A 14,039-nucleotide genomic window follows, 5' to 3' on the forward strand; every position below is an offset into this window, starting at 1 on the left:
CAGCAACATCGTCCGAGATTCGTTTGCATTAACTTCTCGGAGCCGGCGTTCCAAATACTGCGCATGCGCACACCGTCAGAACAGAACACAGACTTCAGGCGCGTTCCGGCCTGCAGTTCTGTGGGAGGTGAGCTGTACGAGGTGATCAGACATTCAGAGGGAGATTCCGAAACACAGGGACTGACAATTTTTGTTGAAAGGGAACTTAAAACAGCCCCTCAGTCATGGTTATAATTCAATATATATTCCACATTGTTACGTAATGACACAACTGCATAAAGGCAGACTAACAAACAAGACAATAAAACCATAATCTACTTTATGGGGAGATTTTTTGAGCGTTGAAAGAAAATCAAATAAAGTATCTGCATCAAAGACACAAACACAGCAAAAGGTTAGTCACTTCACTCCCAAAACTCTGTTGTTGGATTTCTCACTACTCATTACTCCTGATACTTCCTAAAACAAGAACAATGATCTGCCAACATACTGAGATCATTTCATTGTATGAAATTCCTTAAATATAAAGAAGTCTAGAACTAACTTAGTCTTATAATATTCTTACCATGATCTCAAAATGAGAAACATTAAATATATCGATGAGATCCTGGGGGGTCTTTCACCAAAGAATCACTAAATCCTAATTTAATTCAGCGATTTAATTCAGTGACAGTTTACACTCTGAAACATGCAGCTTTCTCTGAACGTTTATAACGCAGCGCTTCAGAGATCATTCAGTGGAAAACAGCATGATCACCTGATTAAATCCAGACCCGTTTTAAAAGTGATGAATGTGAAGGAACATTCAGAAAGATTCTCACTTTCATTCAGTAATGAAACGACTGCAGATCACCGTATTCTTTAACTCTTTACTTTAAAGGTCCAGCTTCACCGTCGACACTGTATTCCTCATTTTGCCACACTTACAATATTGGCATCAAAGTGAATTTAACTATCCATAGAAAGAGAACAGACATCATGAACTGACAGTCACTGCATCTCTAACATCATCCAGAACAAAATCTGTGAGAAAAACACCAGAAAAGTGATCCATTTTCTCAGTTTTCTGTCTGGTATCTTTTGATGTAAAATAAATTTGTTACACAGTTTTTTGATTATGATTATGATTAATGAAAGTGAAGATTCACTTTCCATCAACACGGCTCATAACATTAAAATCTGACAGCTTCATCTTACAAAACAATTACTTTGCACTTTTATTAAACGACACAGTGTTCAGAGGCGTTTCTGAGGGAGGAGCTGAACTGTTCTGAAGGTCTTCAGTACGGAGGGGTGTGTGTGTGTGTGTGTGTGTGTGTGTGTGTGTGTGTGTGTGTGTGTCAGTGGGATGATGGGGTCAGAAAGTGTTTCAGTGATAACTGATTTTAGTGGCTTCTGAACACAGGAGCTGTGGAGCAGTCGGAGATGATCATCAGACCAGTCTTCTCCTCTTGCTGTCTCTCTCCATTTGATCCCCAGATGAAGCGTTGGCTGCCGTGACGCCCAGCGGAGACACCATGTTTAGCACAGAGTCTTCAGATGCCTGACCGAACAGCGCCAACAGTAGAGCCACCCCGAAACCTGTCGCCCGCTCGCCCTGCACAGGACACAGGTACGTTTATTTACACTGAAGTAGAAATCAGACAAATCTTATTCACCACTAACTGGACAAGAACCACAGAAACCAGAAGTCGTATTACAGAACCATCTTAACTCTGAAATCTGTTTAGTCTCCATGACGACTTCCTAACTTCATAATCTCACCATAAACTCCAGATAAGAAAACAGCATCACACAAACATCCTAACTAGACTAAATCTCCTAAATCCTGTCCTAACTTTAGGATGAACCCCAACAGGGTCCTCACTTCTGTTTAAGGTCTGTTTCTATGGTTTTTAGGCAGCTGTGTCAGCAGCATAGTTCACTACCAGCATAATGAGCTCCATTTATTTCTACTGTAAAACGCTGCTTTCACTGTGAGATGATTTTCTTTTCTAACTCTGCGTTTTAAAGATCTCAGACGCTGCAGACTCGATCTCCACCGCCCCTCTGATCACCTTCGTGTGTTAATGTTGATGATGAAATATTACAGTGATGGTGGTGAATAATGAGGAGATGGAGCTGAACGTGTGTCTGTTTATTAGGAGGAGTAACATTAGCGCGCTCGGCTAAAGCGAGAGAGAGGATTCCTTATCAGAGCGTTTTAGTGAAAACTAAACTTCCAATAAGTGCTTATTAGATGACCAACACTGCCGCTTTATTCAGGCTGGGAAAAAAGGCAATACGTTAAGAGGGATCATATATATTTAAACTACAATCAAAAGGGAGTAATTGATTAGTTGCTATTCTAAAATTAGAATATGTAACGTCTGATGATGTGAGATTGTGTAGAATTTATAAAACTGTAGATGTGAGAAACCCAAAGCACCGTATGACCTTAATAAGCTTAAAGTCGAAACCTTAACGCAGAACTGCTGGTGTGAAACCCACACCTGCATCTCCTCCAACACGGTCTACTCACAGCGTGCACAGGTGAGGCGATGTCCACGTGCACCCACACACCAGGCCAGTCGAAGCCCAGGTGAGAGCCGATGAACAGTCCAGCACAGGAGCTCTGAGCGTTTTCACGGTCCTGCAGAAACGCAGCAGACAGACATTAAACACCTGACCACAGACGAGCACACGGTGAAGCATAACACCATCACTAAAGCCCTGGATTCACTGCACGACTTTACAGTCTTAACAGATTATAACACACCCGGCGTCTCACACTATCACACTGGTTTCTGCAGATTTTTCTGGGTGACTGAAATATTGGGGATCCACACTAAACGATCAGGGGTCACACAATACTCAACTTTTCAGAACTCATGTGTGTTTTCAAATTAGTGGTGCAAATGATGCAAATAAACTAACAGAGCTGCTGCTGTTTTCTCTGCCATTAGCACTGAAACCGTAAAGAAGCAGCAGGTAAACATGTCTGAGTGAGGATCATGGATGTGAAGATGTGGTCAGTGTGGGGTTTTTAGAGTTTTAAATGTACATAAACTCGATTGTTCCTTAAACTCAGTTCATTAAAAAGCTTCGCTCCACATGTGAGAGACTTTTCAGCATTTCTCCCTATTTAATGCTCTCAGTTTTCACTGGCTGTTGCAAGAGTCTGTTCAGATTAAGTCTCTGACCAGTTTACACTAAATTTCACTCAGAGTCGGGTCGAAAAAATCAAACACGTCTGAAAAACTCAGACTGGTCTGAAACATGATCAGGAAGCAGTAAATCTGAGTCCGCGCCACCACACACGACTCGACTCTCTCTCTGACTGTCAGCTCTGACTGACCCAAAAATCTGCAGACTGGAGCCGACCAGCTCAGACTCAGACTCAGGACTAAAATCAGGGTAAAAGTCGTGCAGTGGAACATAAAATTTTGGCAGAAAAAATGTGAGTTAAGTCATGTTTCCATCCACTGCCGTTCAATGAAGAAACTTTAAAGTTTAGATGTAGCTGCTGTGATCAGGGGGAGCGTCGAAACAAGCGAGATGGAGAGATTTAACTCTGTTTCTGCTTTAAGTAGAATCATCTTTGCAGCCATCTGCCGTCTTTTTACGCCCGTGTTGTTTGTATCTGAGAGACGCCAGGCAGGACGAGCAGTGGCCACTTAACGAGGGCTAAAATCTCTGACGACGTCCACCTTGAATCTGGCAACACAAACCCAGACAGTTCTGGAGCTCACTGTGCAGAGACAGTTTTCAAATGAGCTTTGATCAGCGCATCAGAATGTCGAAATTGGCGATTGGACCGTCTGAAGGAATCACTGAATCGTGATTTACAGCTTGTTTGATCATTGTTTATTCAAAAACTCTTTCCCTTCAATCTTTTTCTAATTTCAGCTTTAACAATATTCTAACCGTTCTACCTCGTCCTAGCTAAGAACTGTTTTTGCAAAATCTGGGTGTTTTCTCAAATGTTCGCCTTTTTCCATTCAGGTCTTTTTTGCACATTTCCAAAATCCAAAAAAAAAAATCTGGCGGAAAACCCAAAAATGATGGGATAACAGTACTGAAAGTTTGTGCTACTGAATTAATTAAAGCAAAATCTGTAGTGTACAATATTTGTGAGGTGCTTATTAAAGCTTTATAACTACACAGTGAATGTTCTGTAAAGACCCGTCCTGTGAAAATGTGTCTGCAGTTTCAGTGCAATAAACTGTTATTACACTGAAACCTCCCCCCCCGCAACTCACACACACACTAACACACACACACTCCCTCCCCTCACCGCTACAGAGTTCTTCATGTCGGCGACGGCGGAGGTGAACTCGCTGAAGTGGAGTTCGGGGCAGTAGACCAGAGGATGGGCCAGATCTCCGCTGCTGCGACCCGCTTTCACACACGCTGCCTCCCACTCCTCACTGTTCGTCATGACGGCTGCGTGGTACTTCCCTGTGGAGATTCCCTACACACACACACACACACACACACACACACACACACACACACACACACAGAGGAACTCCCCAGGATCCAACATTAACAGAGGCCCCCCCCTCTGGTTGAAGATTCAGGGCCATCAAAACCAGCACAGCCAGACATGCTAACAGTTTTTTTTCCCCCAAGAGCTGTAGCTCATTAACCACAGTGGACACTCACACTTCACACTGACCATCAAACTTCCTCACTGTATTTAAAATTAAACGTCATTATCTGTGATTTGGCTTTTTAACAAGAGTTTTTCAACCAAGTAATCTAGAGCCTAAAAAAGATTGACAATCTTTTCTTTACACAAATGACTGAACTGTGTGATTTCGTACTTGGTCAGAAAACTGAAATTTGTATTCTTATCTGAGATTTTCATTCCACCTGAAATGGTGCAGCTACATTCTGGCACTTGAACTTGAATAAGATGCCAGTTTCAGTGCTGTAGAGACTACAGATCCTTAACCCCACCGGAGAACCAATTCAGAGGCATCACTTTCAGACAGTACATGAGCAGCTGAGCATCACGTGAGCTGAGCATCATGTGATTTGCTGAGTTTAGTCATAAACCCACAAGGGGTCACATGACCAAGCGCAGTCAAAATCTCCACTGTAAGCAGATGATCTTTGGTCACATTACTCTGTGGCTGCCCGTTCAGATCGTTCAAGTACACTTAACCATAAAGAGAACACAGCGTACGGTTCTGCAACATTACGTTATTTAAACATACGTCAGTGAGCACAAACTGCGGGGTCCAAAAGTCTGAGAGTGCTGCTGAAAACGCTTCCATTCTACATTCCATTTTCTGACTTAATACAAAGTTTTTCATTACAAATAAAATCAGAATCAACCAGAACAACCTGAACGAAAAGTGGGATCTTTTAAATATTTACATGAATTTCAGACCTTCTCAGTATTTGGTGGTGTATCCCCCTTTTTGTAACGTGGTCTCAGACTGTTAGGCTTCTCTGTATGTTCAGATATCTACGCTCAGCTGAAACTCACCTGAGCTCCGGTCAGAGTGGCCATATCCAGAATAATATCAGCAGACAGATCCTTACTGGCATAAACAACTCCATCAGACAGCACCAGCCTCCCCTCTGCGTCGGTGTTGTTGATCTCCACTGTCCTGCACAGCAGACGCACACACATCCACACACAACCCACTGCTTTAGGACCAGAGTTCTACAACGTACACGTCGACCCTTACACAGCAGAACCTCATAAATCCTATTATCACACAGTACACTCTTAAAAAGCTGGTTCTTCAAGGGTTCAACCATGAACACTCAAAAGAACCCTCTGCATGATTGAAGGATTCTTTGCATCATCACCTTTTTGAAAAGGGTTGTATATAGGACCATCTACAGCACATTTTCCATCTATCTGAAGAACCTTTCATTATGCAAAAAACCCTTTAATCATGCAACGGGTTTTCGAGGGTTCATGGTTCTTTATAGAACCATTTTCCTTGCTAAAGAACCCTTGAAGAACCATCTTTTTTAGAGTAAAAGGGGAATTCCACAAATTATTATAATTAAATTATAATAATAAAATGTTTAAGATGTAAACAGCGGTTCAGAGCGATTCAGAGTGGTTTGGTGTGAAACGCTCCGCTCTACAGAAACTTACCAAGTCAGAATTGTTCACAGTGGTGGTGATAGGAACCAGGCATCTGATTATGCAGAAATTTTGAAAAATTGGTAGAATTTCCCTTTAAGGTTACACCAGGAAGTGCTGAATGCTGAGTACAGAGGCTACTTTTATGTATTATTTTATGAATTTGGGGAAGAACTGAGGAAATGACCTGGTGACCTCAGCTTGAAGATGCAAGAAAAATACACAGTACTGATCTGAGAGCAGCGCTTACTTTCCAGAGTACAGGGTGTGGATGTCGTCCGGCCGAGTGGCTGTAGGTCCCACTGCGTTCTCAGCCAGGCAGAACACAGCATGGAGGTTGTCTTTGAACCCCTGAAAAAAGCAGACAAAGCACAGATTCAAGAAATGCTGCTTTTTAAATGCACTGAAACATCAAAGCAGTCAAACCAAATCTTCACCAGTTTGACAGTAGCTTTAAAAGCTCCCAGAATGGCAGCTGCTCCTCCGCAGTCTCTCTTCATGCCGGGCATTGTGGTCTGTGAGAAAATAACATAAATCATACTTTATAAACGTAGACATTTCTACCCCCATTGAATATGAAACTGTCTCTTACTGGTTTGATTTATAAACTACCTTCAGAGAAACAGGAAAGCTAGGGAGGAGTTAACGTGGACTTTAATTACTTACATTAAATGGGTTACAAAAATACCACAGTTTTAATAATGAATCAAACTTAAGATAAAAAAAATACTACCTTGATAAATTATTCATATATTTCTTTCATTTATATTTTACCCATTTCAGCATTAAAGTGTATGCTAATCAGTACAGGCGAGCCTTTCTGCCCAGGTCTCTGTGTTAACAGCTGGTTGGACAGTTTGGTACCTACTTTGCCCTTGATGCTGAGACCACCCGTGTCATAAACGATGCCTTTGCCCACCCAGGCAATAGTCTGAGTGGCACTAGAGGGGGTGTGGCTAAGCACAGCGAGAGCAGGAGGGTGTTCAGCTGCTTTACCCACACCATAGATACCTGAACGGGAAACAGAAATATGATTGACCACAGACTAACCAGCAAACTGTACCACGGTGAAGGAATCACACTGCTGCTATTCTGGCAGAGCTTTTCTGGCACAGCTCGGCATGAACACTGAGATGAGCATGATCATCAGGTTTCCATGTTTCTTTTGATCAGAGAGTTTAATATATATCTACCACTGAATATTAATCAAGGACAGAGCTGCCTGTGACTTTCCCTGAATGCATGTGACAGAGCAGAGGATTTCTCATATTACCTCCAAAGCCCCTCTGTTTCAGCTCCTCTCCTCGAATTATAGTTGGCGTGATGCCCAGTTCGTTCCCCACCGCTTTGATCTCCTAGACACAAAATAACACACGGTTAAAGAACTCGAGGTCCGGCAGGAAAACGGTCCTAACTGGCACAAGAACTCCTCCATAATACAGTTAGGGGTGATGGTGATGACGCTAGTGATGGTGATGATGATGGGAGTGATGGTGAGCTTGCCTCAAGGAAATGGTCAGTGTTCATCTCGCTGCAAGGAGTGTCCACAATCCGTGCTGCCAGTCGAACTCCGTCAGCCGTGTTGGAAAGACACTGAGAGACATCATTCAGTTACCATGGACACAATTCAACATTAAAGAGCAGCACAGCAGCGTTACAGACCAACACACTCAGAGTAAAAGAGGCAGTTAACTCTGAAAAACAGACGGGATGTCCAGACAGACAATCTGGAGAACCCCTGATGAGCGTCTGTCTGAGTAAACAGGTCAGGTGGATTTTCCAGAAAACGTTTTAAAATGTGACCACAGATGAAGTTTCGGTACCAATGAGCCTCACCTCCAGCGTGGAGAGCTCCAGAGGGCCGTTGTCCTGTCCGACGGTGACGAACTCCACAGTGACATGCTTCTTCTCTGTCCTGCGTGAGGAGGTAGAGCGGCGGGTGAAGAGCGGGAAAGCGCGGGCGATGGCGCATGCCGACGCAAACACATCCGACCGCTCACAGACCATCTGATCCAAAAGGAAAAACAGCTTAACATGTCAAGCTTAAAAACATGAAGCAGGATCTCCACTCCTGACCTGAGTAGGTACTTAATGTGATCTCACTGATCAGATTTCACAACAAAAAATACCAAAACTCAGGAAGCAGACAGCAATAATCTTTACTCTGCCACAAAAATAGAGCATATAATACATATTATGCACTATATATTTTATAAATATTAAGTAAGTAATATTTTCTAACAATTTTAATAAAATTTGAAGACAGAAAATAAATAGACAGATATCATGTTTATGCATTTAGTGCAACAAAACTGCATATTTCAAATACAAAGTTCACTAGTACAATCTCTGATCTCTGATTAGACTTTGGAGCTTGAAAGGTGAAAAGACAAATGCATTAAACTGGCCTCGGATTTATCTTTATGGACCTGCTGATACAGCAAACGGGACAGAAGAGCAACCAGAAAGTTGCTAAACTCAAAGGAAATTTCTGACACTAATAACGTTAAAGTCAATTTTACAGTATCTCCTTTAAATGCAGTCGATCAGCTGAGACACATTTGGTGTTTGGAGTTTGCTGCTGTAGTTTTAGCACTGGAGCTATTTCACCTCACAGCAACCTGCATGTCTCCGTCCTCCATAATCGGATTTTTAAAAATAAAGTTTTGGCTCAAAATGCATCTCAGAACTACCACAAAACAGAATCTCAGTCATCAGGCAGTGAATTCATAACCATTTCATGTAGTAACTTTCTGTGAGGGAGCTTTAGAGATGAATGTCTTCCTAACACCACCACTGTGAACAATTACATTTCCATTTTTTAATTATGCAGAAATGTAGACAATAAAACCATAAAACAGTGTCTAACACTGTATGACACTTATCTATAAAAATGTTAATCTCCTTTGTACCTTTTTATGGCATATCAGAAACTACCCAAGCAGAATGAGAGGATTCTGAATCGACACTTCAGAGAATCTTTATGAACAAAAGTCTGAATTTATAAGAGAAACAGAAGTAGAAGTGCTGATATGGTGATGCGTCTGGGAAAAAGGGAAATACCAGTTTTTCCACTCAAACAGCCGAGAAAGTCGTATGTACAACAGATAAACTGGGGATTCTAGATGATTCATGGGTTTACGAGATGTGTTGCGTATAACGTGACCATTCAGCTTTTACATGAGTGAAAAACGCTAATCTTGCTAGAAAATATTAACCTGATGCACTTTTAATAGATCTGTGTGATTTTTTACACAACAAAGAAAAAGCTGGATTGTATTCTCTGGATCTCTGTGCTTTGTTTTTCTGAGTGGTGAGTGTATTTATGAACAAACAACCCAACAAAGTGAAGCTGAGTTGACTAGTTAACCATCTGGAAAGTTCAACCTTCAGATGAGCACCTGAACACAGCACAAGCTCAGATCTGATTCAGATCCTCAGCAGCTTGTAGTGTTTTACTCTAATAAACAGATCAGAGGGCGTAAAATCAGATTTTCATCTACTGCATATAAGAACACACCAGATATTAGTCTAATCAAGGACACATGCTTAATAATAATAATAATGATAATAAACTAACTGTGACTCTGTTCTGAAAATTCTGACCAAACACGTCTTCAGCGGATCACATGAGCAGCGGTCAGCACTCAGTCTGTAAACAAGACCCTTTGAACCAGCACGTTTAAAAAGAAGGAAGAAGGGAAAGAGTGTCGCACTGAATGCCACCATGAAGTGAGACTAACCAGGATGCAGCGGTTGCTGCCCGGAGGCAGGCAGGTGCGGACCAGGCGGGTGAGGAAGTGGGCAGAGGCGGGGCAGTTGTGACGGCTGACCCGAGAGGGCAGAGCTGCCACGGTGGCGTAGCTGAGATACAGCGGGCAGCTGTCGGTGGGATTTGGGTTCAGGGCGCCCAGAGCAGACTGCCATATCTGAAACCAAATGAAACAGAACTGTTTTAGAATTCAAACACATTTCTAGAGCCGTAATCACCTGGAGATCCAACCATCATCGTCCACACCTGGTCCAGATCACACTGTTCAGCAGTGCAGCAACACAATAAACTCAAAACTGTATACTACTGTAATATATACACTACACATACCAACACACACGCTGACATACTACACACACATACTAAATACACACTAAACTCACACACACTAACACACCACACAGCTGAATGCTCTACTGTTGGTGGTTTTGGACCCAGTGACTAAGAAGAAATTTCTTATTAAACCCACTTAAACAGTTTTGATGAAGACTCTGACTCGCCAATGTTCTCTTATGTGGGATTTGTTCTTGGGTAAGAACAGAATCTACACACACTCAAGAGCACAAAGGTTAGAACAGTTCTGTGCTTCAAGAACACGTCATGAATCTGACATTCGATCTGTGCGATATGTGACACGACCGCAGAGCCGATTTGATCTGAAAATGACAGACGTGATGTGGAAGGTAATAAAGAATCAATGCGATCTGATCCTGTAACTGATCTACACTGAAACTCTAACACTGGGGGCTCTGACGCTGTTGGTTGTGTAGTTCTGGCTGTGCACTCTTAAAAAAAATGGTTCTTCAAGGGTTCTTTAGTAGAGAAAATGGTTCCATGTAGAACCATGAACACTCAAAGAACCCTCTGCATAATTAAAGAGTTCTTCACATCATGAAAGCGTTCTTCAGATGAATAATGTGCTGTAGTTGGTTCTTTACAGAGCCTTTTTAAAAAGGGATCTATATAGCACCAAAACAGTGTTCTTCTGTTATAACGACCTTAATATCATAACAACAGAAGAACGCTTTAATGATGTGAAGAACCATTCAATCAGGCAAAGTGTTCTTTGAGTGTTCTATACAGAACTACTTTCTTTACTAAAGAACCCTTGAAGAACCATCTTTTTAAGAGTAATGAGAGTAATAGAGTGTATAGAGTGATTTAATAGTTTAGCATCACAGACTGCTTTTTCTTCATCATCATCGTAAATGAGGAGCACCAGTTAAAGCAGATCATTTTAAAGAGCAGCAGAGAGATCAGATCAGGATCGGCTGATATTTCAGTCTCGGTATCAGAAATCAATCAACCTTCATCTCGACGTTTACAGTGAAGTTCAGGAAAGTAAACAGGGACTGAAAAAAAGGTAAGATGAAGTTTATCAACTAAAACAATCAAAAAAAATTATTATAGAAATAAAAATAGCAGTTCAAATAAGAAACAGGCATAAAATAGCAATAAAATCTAAAATAAAAAACACATTAAAAATAAATAAAAGAACCAACTGAGATAATGAGCAATATGAAAAATGTGATCTAAAAAATAAAATTAGTTATTAAAACAAAACAGCAAAGGAACTGACATCAAATAAAACAGCTGCAATAAAATAGTGAGATAAAATAAAATAAACCATAATAAAATTCAATAAAGAGAAAGAAAGAGTTAAACTCAACTAAAACAGTTCCAGGCCGTCTGAAGGTGTTCAGAAATGAAAAATTTAAAATGGAGTTTTAGGCTCTGTTCACACAGCAGGTAAAAGTGGCTCAAATTTGATTTTCTCACCAATTTTTTTTTTGTTTGGCTGTTCAGATTATCTTTAAAATGTGATCTGTATGGGACAGTCTGAACACATCAGCTCCTAAACTGAGCCGCATGAGCAAAACAACAGCTTCACGGCTCATCCAGAGGTAAACAAACACGACTGCCAAAGAACGCCAGTCGCTCCCGGAGGATCAGCTTCATCTTCACCAGCATCACAGGAGCCATCATGAAGCTTCACTGACTGACAGCTGGGCTCATCACCCAGAATGTGTTCGAGCCGTAAAAAGGGCGTGGTCACTTCTTTGGTTCGTGTTCTCGAATTCTTTAAACTTTGCTTTCAGGCTTTTCTTCTTTCAGAATCTCTTCAAACATGGAGGGTTTTGGATGAGTCTCTTCTAATTTTTGTACAGAAACATCAGCCCAAATGTTCTCAGCAACGCGAAATTATGACCAATGTCAAGCTGGATTGACGTAGAGGTGCATGAATTCCGATCTGGCTTTTCAGACTGAGTAGCAATGCAGCAGATCGGACACGTATCAGATTTCAGTACCACATAAAAGCGTTTCAAATCTGAATTGAAAATGTCAGATTCAATGCGGATTTGGGCCACTTTTACCTGCTGTGTAAATGCAGCCTTAGAGACTCATAGTAAAAACTCTCGGTACCTGACAGGTGATCTGGTCACTACAGCGAATCTGATAATGAGATCACAGATGAGGTATTAGCTGCCGTATGGAACTGGACATTAAAACATTCAGTGCATAAAAATAATAAAACCTACGTCTGCAAACACACAGTGTACACACTACACTACTGAGAGCAGGTCTAACAGTAGTGTACATTAATGTAGTGTGTCAACCTCCTCCACTCAGCCTGACACTGTTTTATTTTATCTTAGTTCACTTCTGATTTGATTTTGCTAGGTTATTTTTTATATTTTACTATTAAATTTACTGTCATGGTTATTATGACTTTTTTAGCATCTGATGTCAATCCCTGATGTCTGTAGTGGCTACACTGTAAGTGAGGGTCTCCCTCAATGTACCCCGAGTTTAAATAAAGGTTGGTAAATCCGACCACGTAAAAATCAGCCCCCTTAACCCCCCTTAAGCCCCCTAATGTAGTCAAACGGTTAAGGCATGTTTAGTATCTGAAGCCTGTCTCTAGTTTATAGGTGAGTTATTAACGTAAATCCCTGAACGGTTTTTTTAAAACTTCGTTACATTAAAAACAAGACACAAACATGTCCAGGCCGGCCGACTACACTCGGGCTAAGAGGACAATTATTTACATTAATTAGATTTTTGGTTAAATAATTCGAGCAGATTTATAAGCCTGAAGACTGAACAGCGAACCGCGATTATAAAACAACGCCCGAGCCGATCAGCTGATCAGAATCTGTTCGATCAGAATGTATTTAATGAAGAGTTAAATGACAGTTTGGGTCACAGGACAGTCTGATTATCGCTCAGCAGATCTGAGTAAAAGAGCTACAGTTAGATGCGAGTTGATGTTCTAAGAGGAGGATCAGTGAAAGTCCAGAGTCGAGCTGTGAACACAGCAGGGCGCTAGATGAGCTGAGCCGAGCCGAGCCGAGCCTAGCCTAGCCTAGCCTAGCCGAGCCGAGCCGAGCCTATCCGGTAACACAGATGTGTAGCTTAGCTCTCGGTTACCTCTTTGCTGACCGCCGGCTGCAGCTTCCCTTTAATCTGAGTCCAGTTGATCTGCTGCAGGTTGCTGAGCTGCCCAACGACCAGAACAGGCCGGTTCGGCGGCTCCGAGTCTCCGGCATCAGCCTTAAACTCCAGAACCACGTTCGCCATGTTCCACTGTTCCGCTAACAGCTCCGGCTCCTGTTCTCCAGCTGCACTCACATCTCGCGAGAACATACATACATACATAGTCTCGCGAGAAGCTTTAGGCGCCGAGAGCTCCACTTCTGTCCTAAAACAAAGTTTATGTTTAAGACATATCTGCCTAAAAGATAATATGTACACAGATTATAAAGATAAACCCGCTTACTAAATAATATAACCTACAAGTATATTATATAGATCAACCGACCTAATAAATGATAAAGAGAAATTTACTGAGTCAGAACTGTTCACAGTGGTGGTGATAGGAACCAGACGTCCACCTCCAAAAGCTCCCTCACAGAAAGTTCCTACATGAAATGGTTATGAATTCACTGCCTGATGACTGAGACGCTGTTTTATGATAGTTTTGAGAACTTAAACTCCGTTCATGGTGGAGGGATACATGCAGGGCGCTGTGAGGCAAAATAGTCCCCAAAGAAAACTTATTATTTCAGAATTTCCACTATTTTCCATCATCAACATTCCATATAAACTCAGAAGACTCGTGTAGGTTCACTGGTGGTTCTGGATAGTAAATAAAATGTCTATATTTGTGCT

The 14,039-nt window shown here is 41.6% G+C and overlaps 1 protein-coding gene across 1 annotated transcript; it reads right to left on the minus strand.

Moving 5' to 3' along the window:
- Positions 1-849: 849 nt before the first annotated feature.
- Positions 850-13,510, minus strand: npepl1 (aminopeptidase like 1). The gene is made up of 12 exons (XM_036571633.1): positions 13,299-13,510; positions 9,838-10,023; positions 7,931-8,101; positions 7,598-7,687; positions 7,368-7,449; positions 6,963-7,105; positions 6,532-6,609; positions 6,345-6,445; positions 5,480-5,603; positions 4,277-4,453; positions 2,522-2,632; positions 850-1,597 (listed from the first exon to the last, which is right to left on the minus strand). Exons 1-12 carry the CDS (start codon positions 13,446-13,448, stop codon positions 1,433-1,435), a joined length of 1,578 nt encoding a protein of 525 aa, XP_036427526.1. The 5' UTR covers positions 13,449-13,510; the 3' UTR covers positions 850-1,432.
- Between the last annotated feature and the right edge of the window lie 529 nt (positions 13,511-14,039).

This window comes from Colossoma macropomum, unplaced genomic scaffold (genome assembly GCF_904425465.1).
Source record: "Colossoma macropomum unplaced genomic scaffold, Colossoma_macropomum, whole genome shotgun sequence".
In the NCBI taxonomy this organism is placed as follows: domain Eukaryota; kingdom Metazoa; phylum Chordata; class Actinopteri; order Characiformes; family Serrasalmidae; genus Colossoma; species Colossoma macropomum.